The sequence below is a fragment of the Melanotaenia boesemani genome, chromosome 6 (genome assembly GCF_017639745.1).
Source record: "Melanotaenia boesemani isolate fMelBoe1 chromosome 6, fMelBoe1.pri, whole genome shotgun sequence".
Lineage (NCBI taxonomy): Eukaryota > Metazoa > Chordata > Actinopteri > Atheriniformes > Melanotaeniidae > Melanotaenia > Melanotaenia boesemani.
This window is the reverse complement of record NC_055687.1, coordinates 20980455-20998650: the sequence shown is the minus strand read 5'-3', so window position 1 is coordinate 20998650 and position 18196 is coordinate 20980455. Positions and strand designations below refer to the sequence as shown.

The 18196-nt window shown below is 38.5% G+C and overlaps 1 protein-coding gene across 8 annotated transcripts in view; it reads right to left on the bottom strand.

Annotated features, from left to right (window-relative positions):
- Nucleotides 1-10464: 10464 nt before the first annotated feature.
- hdac9b (histone deacetylase 9b) overlaps nt 10465-18196 on the bottom strand; it is a 40288-nt gene continuing 32556 nt past the window's right edge. For all 8 annotated transcript variants that reach the window (XM_041987692.1, XM_041987688.1, XM_041987686.1 and 5 more), the window contains 6 exons: nt 18137-18196; nt 17530-17645; nt 15335-15457; nt 14665-14842; nt 14314-14528; nt 10465-12204 (listed from right to left, as the gene is read on the bottom strand). In XM_041987692.1, coding sequence (XP_041843626.1) covers nt 11863-12204; nt 14314-14528; nt 14665-14842; nt 15335-15457; nt 17530-17645; nt 18137-18196 — 1034 coding nt within the window. In that variant the 3' untranslated portion in view covers nt 10465-11862. The remainder of the gene's footprint in view (nt 12205-14313; nt 14529-14664; nt 14843-15334; nt 15458-17529; nt 17646-18136) is intronic.

Here is an 18196-nt window from a genome sequence, read left to right as displayed (position 1 = left end):
CTGGTTGGAGCTTCAACTTCCAGCTCTCTGCAGGCCCCTCCGGTCTCTAAGTCGAGGACACAGTCTATTGCCATAGATGCAGAAGGAGGGTGGGTGGGGGGGTGACTGAGGCTCATTCAAAACTGTGTCACTGTCCACCTGAGCAAACAGAGTTTTGGAGAAGAAGAGGGAGGGAGAAGGACGGGTGGGGGAAAAGTTGGTAGGGAGACCAGCAACCAATTGGTGAGGGAGGGCTGGCAGAGTGACAGCCAATGTACAATAACATTAGTCTTCCGCTCTGGCCCAAGTGAGCGTTCCTTCTGGACACATCTCTGCCTCTTCATATTATTCTTTTTTCCTTTCTTTTTTGCACGTGGAGCTCCGTCCAATAGAAACACATTCCTGTCATGCCTCACTGCTGTTCCCTGTTTAGATTTCTCATTACAAACAGCATTACATGCATGGTCTGAAGCTGGCCTGGACACAAGCAAGGGAGAGGCCAGGGACCTTAGTCCTGCATACCCTAAAATACTAAGATGGAGTGTGGTCTGTGTCATAGTTTTTCAAAGCCCCAATTCTTAGATATTAACTTTATAAATCTACTCTTTTGTCTGGGGGAAGAGGGAAAAGGAAGAGTTGTAATAAAGGATATGATCATTTCTAGAAGAAATGTGCCTTTTTGCAAACCCAACTTGTATTGACCATCAGACATTCTGTCGCTGTTCATTGCACAATTTCCAAGAAATTTAAGAGAAACCATGGGAAATATGAAAAAAAAAGAAATTTTTCTTTGATATTAAAGCATCAGGAGAAGGAACAGTCTATCATTTGATTTTGGAACTTCCCTGTTATGTTGGGATATGACGAACCTCCAATTTCCATCTAGACGATTTATGATTATGAAGTGGAGCTGCCTCACGGGATACCAGAACTTTATGGAAAGCAGACCTCCTTCTCTCTCCCTGCACTCTCTCATCTCAATCCAAATGCAGCACCACTGGACTGGATCTGCCATGCCTGACCAGGCTGTCTGGGAATTGTTGACTGACACCTGACTAAGTCTATTAATGTAAAGAAAGGGGGTTACACCACATGCTACAATACCTGTGCAAAAATTATGTTTAAAGAATAGTGTTAAACCAAGAGATTTTCCTCATAACAGACAAATTGCTGGCTAAATAAAACATACCGTTCTATGAAGTTTCTACTTACACCCCTTCAACAGTTTCTGTCCGCCTCTCAGTAACACAAAGTATGACTGTTTTGCAGCTTTATGTAGACAGAACAAAGAGTCTTGGCGTGTTATGACATATGCTTTCATGCAAACAATCTGCAGACAACATGTAGACAATCTTGCCATCAGTTTCTGTAAACTTATAGGATTAGGTTTTGTGCTGCAGCCAAGATATAAGTGATAGCAGTGAGTTTAGTCTTTTGAAGACGTATCGTGGGCATTCTTTCATAACAGGCATTTGTCCTTCATGTATATATGGAGTAATTTATGGACAAGAATATTTATGTTCTCATTTTATTTGAAGTCTAACGCTGCAAGTGTTATTTGTGAAGCTGTTAATGATATGTTGAGATGATGCACTGACAGCATCTTTTTGCTAATAAAGACCATTAATCAGTGCAACACACAGTTTTAACTTTTTAATATGTGACCACAAAAAAGTAATAATAATAATAAAGCCTAAAGCATTCTCCCACGTTCATGTGAGGATGATGTAGTATGTCTTGATGAAAAGACAGAAAATCTGGAAAAAAAAAAAAAAAAGATCTGCTGGAATCCATCAATATTTTTTCTTGACATGCAGGTTTAATTATAACCAAAAAAGACCAAAAGTCTCATTGTTTTTTTCTTTTCTTTTGCTCCACCAATTGTTTTGTGAAACTCAATAAACTATTAAACAAACTACCTTCATATCAACTCTGTTCACCATGGAAAGGTCAAATTTTAACCCAGATTTCTACGTAGGCACAGCAAGATTTTAACCCCAAAAACAACAGACTTCTGAGTTCCCGACAGTAGCTCCAATATGAGTTGTCTGTATGTATCTCTTAATGAAAGCCATTTAGTTTTAACAATCACGATTCCCACATGTGCATTGTCCCTAAAACATGATACACCACTACACTTTGTTAAGAGTTATTAGGGCAGCATTCTACACTCAAAAAGTCACAAAAACATCATACATTATTTGAATTTTTGGAGCAGTAGCTAACGTAGCCACAAGGGCACAGGCTATCAAGACAAAATAATAGATTTTTTTTTTTTTTTTTCTAGAACATTTTTAAAAGGGTGTTTACTTGTGCTTTTGCAAAGAGTTAGAAATTGTTATTTTGTCTATGGGCTGAAGAAGCTACTGTAAGATATTTAGCAGAACTTAAGATAAAGATTGGTAACAAGGAAAGGTATTGTGATCAACCTAATAGTATTTTTGAACAGATGTTATACATTATGATAAGTTAATTACTGAGCTGTAGTAGGTTTTGGTCCCTAGCATTTTCTGAAGAAAAAGGTCTTCTCTCTTAGCTAAACTAGCTAGTTGTTGAGCAGGGAGATTTGGAGCTTCTTTTCCTTATAAATATGCCATTTCTGAACATTTCAGTGTTACTGTGTCTTTTGTGGGGTATTGAACACCTGTCAGGCACACAGACATGGTTCAGGTTGTTGGAGCAGAGTAAAACAGTCACATTAAGCCCAAAGGGAAAACATATCAGTCACAACCTGTACCACTCACAGCTAGCTACACTTTTTCACACAATACTCAAGTCAGGTCTTTTTTTAATTCAAGGTTTTAGCCCATATGCTTTCTTTTATAAAGGTGGTTATCAGTTTTGATAACTTAAGCAAATATACAAGTGAAATTTTTCATGTTTTACTTTAGAGCATGTGATTATTTTCTGGATGCAAGCCAGCATAGTTACATATTTTTCCCAGTGAAGTTTTACAGCTGTTTGTGATATCCTTTCAGAACTATATTAAGTAAACTGTGTAGTTCATTCCTTTTTATAAATTATATTAGTTTTACTCAATCACAAAGCCAAAGATCTTGTGCTCTTTGATTCACTACCATCTATAATTGGTCTTGTTTTAAATTTAAATCTTGTTTTCAGTTGCTGCTTCATTTACTTAAATTATTTGGACATTATTTTAAAAAATTGTCAGTTGATGATCCTTTTACATAATGATCTAAAACTGCATCATTAGAGTCAAGTAGGACATACTTACTCAAATGTGTGACAGAGAAAATCCTTTTTCTTTCATTTCCATAGAAGTTTGAAAAAAAAAGTGTAACAAAATGTAAAAAAATTGATAAATCTCACAACAAAAACTTCACATAATTTAGACTTTCCAAAAGGCAGTGGAAAATATGAAGCCATTTACTCTGGGCGTGTAACTACTGTAGCTTCATATTTCTTCTCTATAAAGTTATTTTTTATTTAACTCACAGCATTTAAACATGAGCTTATTTCTCAAAATGTCTAAATGCTAACAAAATCTTAAAATTCTCGCATTTCAGAAATGCACCAATTTCAACGCCATTGTAACATTCAATGTTTATTTTCACTTACTAATAAAGTGGCTCAGGAGGAAATTCCTCCAAAAAAAAAAAAAAACTGTGAGCTGTCCAGCTTCGTGTCCAGAAGCCAGCTCTCAGACCAGGAATGAGAAAAAGTTAAGGCCACCTGTTTCTCACTCACTTCTGCTGTACTCTTGGCATAATGCTGGCTTGTTCATGGCAGATTAACACCAGGCCATATGAGGTGGCAGTGCCAGCTGACCTTCCAAACATGCAGGGAAATGCCATTAACTTAAGTGTACCATAATTTGCGGAATCTTATGCATTTAAATCACATGATCCCCTCATCTAGATGGTGATTTCCCACTTTGTCAAAAGAAATGCATTGTCACGACACTTAGCGCCAGCGTGGGCACACAGATTCCCATCTGGTTGGGTAACACATTCCTGCACTGCATTAGTGGCGTGTCATGTTCAGTCAACAGCATGCCTACACTGTACTGTTCTGCTAAAACTGCGATGTAGCACCATGGATCTGTCACAGCACTGTTTCACAGTCTGGCCTCTACCCAAAACAGTCACAGAATATGAAACTGTGTAGTTCATTCCTTATGATGAATTACCTAAATTATACTGTGACTCTCCTGGCCACATTTAGGCTCACATTTAGGCTTTTGAAACTTCTCAGAGTTCATATATCATCCAAAAACTTTAAGCTGTTTGTGATCCTAAGAATACCACAATGGTTTCACACAGTAAAGATAAACAACTTTTCTGAAGCAGAAGTGTAATTTAAATACAAGTCTGCCCTCATTTGTCTTTTTTAAGAACAGACGTAATATAAATTCCATATATATGGCTATGTTTTTATCTTTCAGCATAAAACAATTATAAAGTTATAAACCACATTGAATGAGAATGAAATATTTGCTCAATCAAACAAGAAATTTCTACTTGTTTCCACAGTCTTCAGCCACATCTTGTGGATTTAATGATAAATGAATAAGGCCTTAAAATGTTTATGGCTGTTGAAAAACAGAAGACTGACCTGAATCGGCCTCAGTTAAACTCTTTGCATCAGACATCACCAAGTTGTCATCTATGAACCTGGATCACTGATTTATGACACCACACAGGTATTCCAAGGCAGAAAAGAGCTGCCTGTGCATCTTTATGTTTTTTAAACTGATATAATAATGAGTGTGTTTTTGTTTTTCTGATTTTTACTCAAATTAAAAAAAGCAAACAAAGATGAAGAATAAATAGAACAAATGAATAAAGCTTTGAGTGTGAATTTAACATGTCATCAGTTGATTTGCTGCCATGAAGGAGGAATCAGCCACGTGTTCCTTTCAGTGGATTTGGATGATGAAGTTATTTGGAAATTGCATAGATGAGTGACCATGGGGGCAGAAACATTCATGGAGTTTCAGGACCTGGGTTTCTCTCCGTCTCCAAACTGCTACTCAGTTGCACCAGCACGCGCCACAATCTACTAACAGATGTTTTCCTCGGAGATTGCCATGTGCAGCATGAAGTACAATCATCCTATGAGCATGCAGAGGTCCCCTGGGTCCTTTTCAGGGCCCCCCATTTTATACTCTATACATATAGTGATAATGAGAGAACCCTTAAGCCTTCTGAAAAACATTCCCTTGGAGAAGTTTTCCTTTAGTCTATTTCCTTAAATGTCAGATTGTCTGTGCCTTTCATCATACTGACAAAGTGTTGAGCAGATATTTGTTGAATGATTTTTTTTTAATTGTTATTTAAAGATTTTATTTTATTTATTTATTCAAGTTTGAGGTTCCAGTCAAGCCATTAGTACTGACTTTCCATGTATCACTGTTGATTGTATCCCTAATTTGTAAATTCATTTGACATGTTGTCCAGATGAAGGCAAATCCCAGAGGTTTATGGTCACAAGTCACAAATGGCGACATTTTAGAAGATCTGAGCTGGAATTTAAAAGGGTCTTTTGGCATGGGCTTGGAGGAGAAATCACAAGCCTTACGAGCCTTCGGGGGGTCATTTCGACTGGCGGTGCATTCAAGCAACACTTACAAACACGTCTTGTCCAACTTGCTTGCAGAGTGGCAGACTTGCTTTACGGGCTCTACTTTCGGACAGGGTGAGGGAGGAAGGCACGTAAAAGTGCCTGGTCAGAGGAATCAAAGGAAAGAGGCGGCATCCAGGAGAATTGGAGCCCCTCTGATGGGGTTCTCAGTGAGTGGAAAGCCCAGGTTTGCCACTTCCCATTGCTTCAGTGGAGAGGCCACATCCCTGAGCCACTGTGCTTCCTCAGTATCACCTATCAGCTGGGTCAATCAGTGGCCGAGATAAAGCAGCTACTAAAACCGGATGGCCTTTGAACGCAGCAGGAGAAGAACTCCCCCAGGTCTCTTATCTCATTAAACTTGAAAAGGATATTAATCCTTGAAAGGCTAAGATAACAGTATGGATGACACCAGTCAAGGGGACTGACAGTAATATGGATGCTATCTGTGTTGGGTCATCAATGTTTTATCTCAGGAGACAAGATGAGAAGATGTTGAATTCCTAAAGAGGAAGCTTTTTTCTTTTTTTTCTTTTTTTTTCTTTACATATTAGAAGTGGGTTAGGCTCTTTTACAAAGAACCAAAAAAATGTTTTCATGAATGCTAGTTAACTAAAAGTCATTAAAAGAATTTTTAATTGAACATACTACGCTTGCATGTATTCTTAAATGTTTGCCAGATGTCCAACCCAGAGAAGATCCAAGGATCCATCCTTGTCATCACCCGTTTGACATCACACTGTTTTATCCTTTCTTTCTGTGGCACTTTTTTTCACAGAAACTCATAAAACAGTCTCTCCATTTACTGCTAGTGCCTCGCTATCCCACACCTCAAGCATAGTGAGCAGTGCATGGAAAGAAAAACACCACGTCGTGTAGCTGGATGCCAGATTCATACAAACTTTGACAGGCACAAAAGAGAGCTGGGAAATTTCCTGTATGTGCTCTGTCATCCTCAACTTTGGTGGGCAAGAATTAGAAAAGTTCACCTGACAAATGACTTCCTCATTTACCTCAAATTACGAGGCAAACGCATTTATATATGTCAAATTGTAGAATAAGCAAAACGATGACGATTTAAACCAAACAGATTTGTTAACAGCTACCATTAAACAAATCCCTCATAGTAGTTTTGTGGGATATGGTATATAAATTAGGACATAACAGGGGAAACCAGCACACATTGTATTATACAGATGAACATGTGTTGTCTAAGGAGCCAAAAGCATGTTTTTGGCTTTAATGTTGCTTTTTCATTCAGCAAACTATGCGATCAACATGATTCAAAGATGATTTGGTTATGTATTTTGCTGCTGCATTTGACATTGCCAGTTCTTGTTATTCCAGTCTGGTAAAGGTAAAATTCTTATTGATGTTGTCAACAAAGCTACTCATGCATAGCCTACATGCTTACACTTTGGTGCATGTGTAAGACATCAGCCTAAGCCTGTAATGAGGGGGAATTCTGCAATGTGCCTGCAACTGAAACTGTACCCACATCCCACCTCATCTGCCTGGCACTCACACTTTCAGTACTGGTGGTAATATTTTTTAATCAGATCCCCATGACAGCTTAAATAATAACAGATCAAAACCAGACATTACATGAAGACAGCATGTTCTTTCTCTTCTTTCTTATGCCTTTATTTTATTTTGCGAGTCCATCCCCAACAGTCCATGACAGCAGCACCTGATGACTATAACCTTTAGAATTTCTGTAAGTCCTTTACATTCATTTATAACAGGACAAGAGGGAGTCTGTAAAGATATACTTCTTTAAGTTTCAGTTTCAAACACGAGTAAGAAACTTTTGTCCTAAGAAAAGATGCAGGAAAAGTTCAGGCAAATATAATTTCTTTGTCCCACAACTACAAAGCAGTAAGTTGTTTTAGATTTTGAAAATTATAGGGGAAAAAAGTCTAAAAGTTTTCTTTTTTCTCTCTGCCTCTGTAGGCTGGTGATCTATTGTTTCTGGACACTATCACTAGCTGAGCTCAGGTAAGTGGTGACAGCATTTTGGTGGCCTGTCTTCATGGCCCTGGTGACAAATGACAGTGATTATAGTCGAGCTGTGATTATACAGTGGCTCTGGGGATTGTGATATTCACTTCATTCACTTTAATTTTGTAGAAAGCACTTTTTATCTTCAATTCACTGTTAGTGATCACATCACTCGTGTTGTAATAATGAACTGATTACAATGTTTCCTCTCTTATTGTCACTTTACTTTGCAGGGTTGTAATACTCTCACAAGATCATAGTCATGAAACAAAGTATGAAACAATCTGGTGCACTAGGTTAACTCCCTGTTCAGATTAATGTGAACCCAGATGGCCTGTTACTAATGTCACAACGTGCATGATTCAGAGTATGATCATGTAAGTCTTGTCGTCTGTGCCTCATATACCATCTGTTGATACCCTGAGCTCGGTCCCTTCTGTCTTTTAATGTACAAAACTCATTGTTTTTGCACTGTGAGACTAAAATGCTGCCCTTTCTACAAGCAATGAATTGTTTACTCCATCATTTATTTTGACTATCGAGCATACTTAGTATTCAATAAGGTGCAAAAACAATCTGTACTCAGGATGAACAGAAACTTAGTGACAGATGTTGAGGTATAAATGCAGAACATTTGATGCTTTTTCTTAATAAAGCAAGGTTTATCACAGACGTATGTAAAAACTGGATCAGAGAACTGAGATGAGTCAGAAAATGTCAAAAATTTGTCATTTGCAAGTGATAGTGTTTTTTTTTCAGTTGTTTTCAAAACCCTGTTTCCAAAAAGTTTGGATTGTGTGTAAAATGTAACTAAAAGCAAAAAAAACTGAGGTATTTTGTTGTTGTTTTTGTTATTATCTACAAATACAAGCAAATACTTTACCAAGTTAAGGCAAAACACTCTGAACTGTTTTAATATGGACTGAGGCAAATCGGAAAGCACACATGGTCTTTGTAACCTGCGCATTCAGGATGACATGTGTTGCTATCAAGATGAAGTCTTTTGCAGTGAAAGTCTTGTTTTGTTTTTTTTTTTTTTTTAGAAAGACAATGCCAAATCACATCTTGCATGTTTAAGAATGGTATCGCTTCACGGGTCCAGGAGTTAAACTTGCTTGCCTACAGTCCAGATCTGTGGCCCACTGAAAACATTTGATGCATGATGAAACATAAAATGTGACGTGGTTGGCCCGACTTTTTCACACATGTTAAATTCTAATTCAAAATGAGCATGTACTGTGATTTTATGAGAAACTGAATTCAGTATCAGCACTGAATATGTTGTCTGTTTTGCAATATTAAGATAACAATATGCTTTATGTAAATACACGTCAGATTTGAATCATTACTATGATGTCTTTACTATGATGTTCACTTTATTTACTATAAATATAAAGAAGCTCTGATTTTTAAGTGTTGTCAGCAGCATTGTGCCTGGAGAGCATCTTATCCTGACAGTGCTGCATTCATTAAGTTCCTGTGACCTTTATTTCATGATCTGGCAAACATTTTGAGAGCAAGAATGTGTTTTTCTGCTGATCTTCATTTTATGACTCCACAAAGTCATCATTACATCATCTATCACATTCTTGTACGTGTGTGCACACTGCATGAAAATGCACATTTTTATCGCACTGCAGACGATAAAATTCAAAATAAAAGTCTCACTTTGAGTTGATTCTGTTTTGATAAAGTAAGTAGGCTTAAGTCTCACTTCCTTACACCTTTAAAAAATGCTTGTTTGTTTTTACAACTGGCTCTTTGGGCAGATGGTGAGGGGCAGCACACATGGATTTGGGCTTCACTATTTTTTCTCCCTTTGTAGCAGCTTGTTTGAAACCACAAAGGACCTAAGCTCAAGACAGATGGAACTTACTTAAGAGAGTCAATGCCTGATTCTAGTGAAATATTTCCTACAGTGAAGTAACTCTACACCTTTGTGAAAATGCTTTAGGAGTTCTCATGAAAGTTTCTTGAACATGTTCAGATAATGCTTTGTCTCAGCTACATGTCACAGACCCTCTTGGTCTTCCTTGTAATTTCTGAATTCTCAGTGTGGTGCTTTTCAGAAAGCAACATTAGATGATGAGTGAATTTTCTTGGCCTCTTCGTTGCGTGTATAGCAAGCCAAGTCAGTTACATGAACTAAGCTTACTGTGAAATTATTTAAGCTGAGTTTGAAAGTATTCACGCAAGTCATATATCAATTGCTCACAGCTCACCTTATCTTGACTGTTCTAATACTGCCACATGAAGCCTTGCCTGTTCACATCAAAGAAATGTTTTGAAAGTCCCTTAAGCTCCCTTTAAGGGTTACATATAGACCTCCTGATCTCCTGAAAATAAACAGCTGGACTGTAGAAACTATTGTGGGAAAAGCAAGTTGCTCTAATGATTTCAGTCGCTCATTTAAGGTATTTATGAATGAATCAAGATTGCAATTTTTGACTTAAAAAAAAAAAACTTTAGTTTATCTGAAACTCAAAGTCAAGTTTTTTATTTTTTCTCTTCTTGCAAATTTAGGACAAGAAAAACAGTAATAAGATACACAATGATCAGAAGTAAATTAACTTTATTTTTAAAAAAAAAGAAAGGTTTATCACACAAGGCAACGAAGAGAAGAAATGCAAACTGCTATGAACAGACCACAGCACCCCCCCACCCGCTCCCACAACAACTCGCTCCACCTCCACCTCCACACTGGCAGCAAAGGGGTTCTCATTACAACCAAATCAAAGGAGCAAGAAAACAAGACTCACATTGTTCTGATTGTGTTTACTTACACTAAAAACATTTAAACTAGACAATCTGACTGTACAATATGAGACAGACAATTTTGGTTTTCACATGAATCCAAAAACAGAACCTTACGCTTTTTTTTGTTTCTTTTTTTTTTTTTTATGGTTCACTTCTTCTTTTTTTTTTTTTTCCTTCTTCTTTTGTTTTCTTTTTTTTCACATTTAATTGACGGTACAAATGAAACAGGAAAGTTTACGACTGCAATACATTTGATTGATCACTTTAAGACAGACTATACATTTCGCAATGGGCACTTTCTGCGGAAAAATGGGCTCAAAAAAAAAAAGAAGAAAAATTAAGGTCCCAGCCAGGGTTTTTTTTTTTTTTTTTTTTTTTTTATTAAAGTAACATCAAACCTGCATGTTGAGGTAAGCATGTCACTGGGGAATACGAAGGAAGCGATTCCCTTTAAAAAGGACTCCCTTAACCATATCCCCACTCACTTTGTAATTCGCTTTGACAGTAAATCAATTCTCAAGCCTGGCCCCTTGGACTCCTCCAACCCTAGGTCCTCCTCTCTCAGCATTCCTGCACACATGAATCACTCCAACTCCTGGCTTCTAGAAGGCATTTCCTGCCCGACCCTCTCTCTTTCTCTCTGTCTGACTCCTCTGCTGAAAGCTGGGCAAGAACTCCACCGAGCTTTGATTTGGACCCAGAGGGAGAGAGGGAGGAGAGCTCAGCTTAACACAGGGCCCTGGCTCTAGGACTGCTGGGAAGAGAGAGTGGGAAAGAGAGAGCGACATGGAGACTTGGGATGTGTTGGGTGATGCCTGCACACCCAAGCAGGGATTTAGTGCTTTATCCTTCAAATTGTAATATGAGCAACAGACCATATTCCAGTGGCAATATCACTCCTACCACAAAAGTTTGCCCTACGGGAGTGTCCTCTCATGAGATTTAAGTATACATTCTCTCTAAGACAGAGGTTCGTTATTTCAGCTCTGAGACCATTTAATATTGAAGATCAGCACATTTCGAAAATAGTAAAGTACAGAGTGTTTTAATTTCCTTAGAACACCACAAGGACTTTCTGATAAGCCCCAATCATGAGGTGAACAGAGGGGGATTCAAATATTTCTTGAAACAAAAATGTATATAATGGGAACATAAAGAGGCTCTTCAAAACTGTACACCTGATCAAGCTTCCCTCTAGAAATCATCTTTGATGCTAAATCCACAGTATATGTACATACAAGTTTTTTCTCAGTTCAGCAGACTTGAGATGACCAAAGCAGCTCTTAAAAAGAACGGTCTAAATCGTCTTCATATTTACACAAGAGAAACATACATATTTTACAGAGATCACTACACAAAGATCACAAACAGAGAGTCTTAAGTGTGTAGGATGAGTGAGGCTGCAGCTGAGTAAAAAGAGGTCAAACATGGTGACAGGGAGAGCTGGCTTACTGTGCAATGACAGCAGTGTTTGCATGTGTCTAAATGTTGATGTGCATGTCTATGACTGTTGCATGTGGGTGAGCTCATCCTCTTCCTTTCTCAGATCATGGCTCTTATCACCAGTCTCCCTTTGACCTGGTGAAGATAGGTGTTCTGCTCTGATTCCAAGCGCTGATTGGTCAGAGCCTCATCCTCACTATCTGCAGGCTCCTCCTTGACCTTGATGACCCCACAGTGAGCGTCTGGGAGCTCGCTGCTTGATCCACTGCTGCTGCTGCTGCTGCTGCTGAGCATGTGCTTTCGAATTACTCCTCTAGGGGGCAGCCTGTCCTCCTGCATGCTTTCTGTCTCCTCTCTATGCTGCTGCTCCTCTTGCTCCTCCTCTGATTCCTGCAGGTGTGTGCTGGGCTGACGTAACTGCTCAATGGACTTGGATAACAGCTGCAAGACACATTGACACCATATCAGTGGTGATATTCTGCAGTCACCGATCTTTAACAATCAAGTTTTAAATGGAAAAAGAAAAAAAAAACAGTTTGAGGTTTTAATCACATTTTGATCATGCCAATATATCCAAAGAGTACCTCAAGGATTCAGCTTTTAAAGACAATGATACAATCCTCATCTGGCTTAGGACGGCCATGTGATGATACTTTATTAAGAAAAAAAATCTCTTTTGGTAAATAAATAAAATCAAGACATTGCAGCTTACATGACTCAATAAAGAGCGGAGTCATCTACATGTATTAAAGTTATCTTAACTGCAAAGAAATAAAGGGAAATATTTCTGAAGAATGGCTTTTGAAAACATTTTAGGATTTAAGTAGGGCAGACAACCTTTCTACCTTTTATGTTAGTTATAAACTTTGAGTAATGGTGACTAGGCAAGGTATGTGGATTAGGGTCAGTCACTTGCATAATAAAATGCAGATTAGAATATACAGGCCTCTCCTGTGGTGAAGTTTTTCTCCAAGAATGTTAAGATTAAATTTCACAATCCCTGGAGCCAAAAAAGGGTAACATGAGAGCATAAGTCAACATCCTATCACAAATTTCCCAACCTAGGTATTTTACATGCAGAATTTAACCACATCTAACTGTGTATCAAAACTTCCATTAATAATGGCTTAATCAACCAAAGTCTCAGTCCCTTGTGTTGACAGGTTACACCTGGAAGTGTCAGCAATGTCACTTTTATCTGATAGGTTAGTAGTAATGGATTTTAATACATCAATACAAGGAAATGTTAATTCAATAGAGGCACATGAAATTCAACCTTGATGAGGAAAACTCACCAGAAGTATGCCTCTGTGTCTTGGCTTTGCTAAATCAGAACTATGTGGGCCAGGATGTGATTATTTGTTCACAAGGGGGCTCTAAAAAAGGCAGAGAAGTGTCTTTCACAGGTCAACTGATAACAACACTACTAACTATAGAATGCTGTCCTTTTATAAATATATTTTCTGCCATAAATATTAGCCTCCTTAGCCAGGCACTAATAAACACTGTTCATAGCTGTTTCTAAAATCCCTGAGCTCTTATAAATTTACATTAGTTTCCCCTACTGTTGAAGGCACTGAGAATAAACTAAAACAAACTGGAGTAGCAACAACAACAAAAAATCTATTCACGCCATTGCTCTGAAATTAATTAGGGCAATGTTTCAGAGCTCCCTCTCAATAAATACTGAGGGCTCATCCCTGATTAGTGGCCATTTATAACCTACACTTAAAGAGGCTTTACTTGCAATCTCATTGGCCTGAGTGATCAGAGTCAGGCCTGTTGTTTTGTTTTTTAGAGAAGTTGCTGCTGTAATTCTCAAATCAGGTCAGCTTCATGAAGTGCTTTATAATAATTGTAACTGTTGATATTTTAATACTGCAGAGGAATTCAAAAGAAACTTGCTTAAGTTGTGGTGTTTTTGTGTTTTTTTATTACTTCTGGGTATGAGTTGCTCAATGGTTCCCATGGCTCTGTCAAAGCCCAGCGTTGGGACACATCAGTGCATGAGCTCATACAATGCTGCCTTTCACTGTGTCCTGCCACCTCGCACATGTCACTCACCAAAATAATGACACTCTGTGTATAGCAAGGTCACCTCAGCCAGCTTACAGAAACACAAATATTGCCACAGAGGAACAAAAATGCATTCTGGGCACTTTTTCTTCATTTGAACTTGGATGAATTGAATTTCACAGAGTTAGCATGTGAACAGCACTGATGCCTTAAGCTATGATAACAGAATTAGTGCAGGGGAAGGATTTCTTCCCTCATTTGAAGTCAGGCAGAAGTTCTTTGGTTTGCAGAAATAACACCAGGATTTCGGGGAAGAACGGACTGCAACCCAGATCTGTAAACATGAGCTGCCACAGAGGCTTTTACAAAAGGCTAAAAATAGATCAGCATCTGTTTGCTTAAAATGATTAAATCAGACTCCCTGCAGTAAAACAGAACCTCGTGAGATCTTAAAAGGAATACAAAATGTTGAGAAAAGCTATTTGTAAGTCAAAACTGTCCCCTATGGATGAGGTCTGATGTTAATAATTATACCTTATTTATGTGGACCTGCTGTTGGTACTGTTTCTGCTTCTCCAGGAAGTGCTGGTGCTGCTGCTGGATAACGAGTTGGGCCAGTGTATTCTGAGGCAGCGGTGCCGACTGCGTTCTGTTCAAGGGTCGGTGTTTTGGTAATTTAGGCCGACTGCTGGAGGGGCGATCCTTCATGGCCAAGGGTGACTGGGGATGGGATGTCAAGGATCCTTGACCTTGTCACAGAGAATATATAAATATTCTTAAGTATGGCAAAAAAATATTGTAAATTAGTTGCAATTACTGAATGAAATATGTAACATAACACAACTCAAAGGAGGATAATAATTATTGAAATTAGGTAAGTCTTACCAGAAGAGATCATCTTCTGCTGCCTCATTTGCTCCTTCTGAAGGAGGTGTTGGAGGAGAGCCTGGTGGCTGGGGCTCACTTTAGACTCCAGGCCTGTCTGAAGGGGCACAGGGCCCAGCAGGTGCCCAGGCAACCCATGTTTAATTTCTGTTGACCTGTCTTTTAAGCCCATTGCCGCCTAGAGGAAGAGATAGATGGTAAAATAATGCTATGGCTTGTGGTCATGTATTGCAGTGTTTTTGATAAGCATAGTTTAAACATACTAACTATTCTTTCTGAATTAAAATAATTCTTGTGGTTGCAAATTTGGTTAGAAGCTGATGAACAGGCTTCTGTGGAATGTGCCACAGAGCTAAAAATGATATATCATGTGCTATGTTATCAGGAGTTGCTCTTGAGCTCACTTGGACTTTTTAAAAGCTGTGATAAATGAGGTAATAGGGGAGGATAAGAGCATGCCTGACACAAGACACTGCAGAACAATATTTATCTAAGGTCAATAAAATCATTTGGGGGGGAAAGGTCAATGACCTGTGGTTACACAGAATTCAGACCACTGATGGCAAGTTTAGCAGCTTTCACTATAAGGACAATCCTACATTAAGCAAATGACTATAGTGGTGTACATAGCGAGATTTCATGTACAGACATCTGCAAAACTTGTACTCACACTAATTGGTGAGGATGCACTTGAAAGCCCCAAGGAGATGTTGGGTAAAGATGGAGACGTGTACAAGCTCAGCATGGACACGGAGCCCTCAGGTCGAAATAATCTCGGCTGGGAAGGCCATCTCTACATAAAACATCAGGACAGAGCAAGAGTGAAAGATTTAAGAAGAGGTGGCAGATTTAAGAATCCCAAAACAGGCACATTTAAAAGGCAACATGTGTATAAACCAGTGGTTGTTAATTCTTAAAACCACAAACATTAAGACAAGGTGGGAGCAGGATCGAGGGATAAATATAACTAGGGAGAACAACCGTGTGGTCATACCTATGGAAGTGTATTGGTTCACAGAAATGAAGGGAATACAGTTGGAAATGCTTAATAAGATTTTTTTTTTTATCACAACTTTTCAGAAATCCCATTACAATGAAACCACCTCGGAGTGTTGGAGGAATTGTAATAATCAAAATGCAAACCCCTACCATCTTTTTTTGGGACTGCCCGGTCAGAGATTATTGGAAAGGGATACATAAGGCATTGCAAGGTTTTTTCAAGGATTTGAAACCTCTTGAAATTAAGATAATGTACTTTGGAATTATACCCCAGAACTGGTTGAAAAAAGTCAAATAGCTGATGAACATTCTACTGGTTGCAGCTAAAAAAAAAAGCTATTAAGTTGGAGCATTTCTCTTCTTGCTGGACAAACTGAATTCACTATGTTGTGCAACTCAGGACTGATTTCATTCTCATAAATAAGTAGAGAAAATGCTACTCCCTATTTAAACATTGTTTTTGTTTATTTTAATTTATTTTATTTTATTCCATGTTAATCCCACAAGCATGAATGTATTGAATGCATTGAGTATATATGTGGATTAAAATGCATTATATGACCAAGTACATTAAGCTAAATCTCAATTTAAAAAAAATTAATAAATGAAAAGGCAACATGAGCAGTGGCATAAATATTAATGTGTTGTGATGATCAATAGCCCAGATGATACACTATTAAAAATCAGTGGAAATCTCTTAATCTACGGCACCAACCTCTGTTCTTCAGTCCCAGGCAACCAGTCGCCTGTTTTTACTCCCTAGTAGTAACCACCCTCAGGCTACTCTCTCACAGAACATCAGCACTGGGGCATACTTCCTGTACCCAGCAGAGCAGTGGACCAGCATGTGGTTTTGGAACAGCCATGTTTATCCTTCCAACCCCTACCAGTACTCAGTGACCTGTATGTGGATATCCGGCCCATATTTGACCCAAGGGACCCGTTTCCTCTGAAAAAGGATACCTAATGTAACAGTGCACAAACACGCCTTGCTTTTGTAACAGGCATGGGGTCCACTAGCAGCCCTGCAGTCAACCAATGTCTTTCAAGAGATTCTCAGCTTGGGCTGATACAATAGCAATCCTGTGTGTTTATGTTGTTAGCATGTGGGTGTCTTTGGCTACCAGTGCCTGGGATATCAATTAAAATCCACAGTTCGTCTGTCTCCCTAAGCCCCAACCTTCAGCCCTGTGTCAGGGCGTTTCTCCCTTCTCTATGTCACTGGAGGTCCCTGGGAGAGTAAACAGTGATGGTTAAGGAAAACACAGCTGCTCTGTTGAGATTGTTCAGAGATGTGTCATATCAGCCACATTCTATAATAGCCTGCCTTGTGCGCTTAGTCTAAAGGGAGTTCTGGTCAGTAAGTCAGCCATGAACCTATTGGGAAACGCCTCAGAACAACTCAGTGCAGAAAGGCAGCCAGGACAATGACAGAAATACTGTGACAAGCCAACAACAGCCTAGCAGCCAAGCTACACACTCATTTTCTTTAAAAAAAAAAAAAAAAAGTTAAGTTGATTGTGCAGTAGATCTGATAGAACAAAACATTTGGTAGATTAAAAGAAATCTACTGTGACATTTAGCATTTGAAAACTTTTTATGTACAGTATCGTTTTAATGAAGGTAAATATGGGGTAATCAGACATGGGTCAAGCTGTGCCTTTTATTGTTAAGAATAGGAAGTCATTTTCACTGGAGTGAAACAGGCAGAGGGCAACTGGCTGTTTTTATAGCTGCAAGCAGAGGAATACAGTGCTCCTGTACAAAATTATTGTTTTCACCTTTTTTCTTTTTTTATTTATTTTATTTATCTATTTTTGTGGGGTTGGGCAATTAAATAGCTATGCTTGTGATTTATATACAGACCTCGGTTTTTGTGGTGGTTGGCAGAGAGGAAGGTCCATTTTCAGCCCCTAAGGCACTTGAGGCCCCTATGGGAGAGCTGGGGCCAGATCCAGGGGCGCTGTTAATTGCTGAAGAGTCTACGAAACATCAAGGAGTTTACATGTTCACATTCAAAACATGACACAGATGCACAGAGAGCGCAGTGTCAGAACATCTGAATTTGTATGGACATAGCTACTTGATTAGAACTTTTTGTTTGTGGATTGTATTTTTTTTTTTACTGGTTTTTGTTATTGTTTTTTAAATACTATTTACCACAGAATCACATGACTGACTAGAATACAACTCTACAACAACTATAAAAACATTAACATGTATAGACCGATGTTTTGAAAAAATAAAATAAATAACATGCTGTGACTTTTCTGAATACATTGTAAAAGAACAATAAGAGCTACTTTTACATGGACAAATATTTTATCTATTCGATCGAAATCAATCCGATTGGAGATTCTAACTGACATGTTATCATGTTAACATGATGCATTTTTATTCTGATTGGACGTTCGATCGGATTAAAAGTGCCATGTACACGTTGCTATAGTTACAGTGTTGCATTGTGACATACCCATTAGCTCCAGAGCTCTCTTCTTGTAAGGAGTCATGATGTTTCCATCTCTTCTCTTAA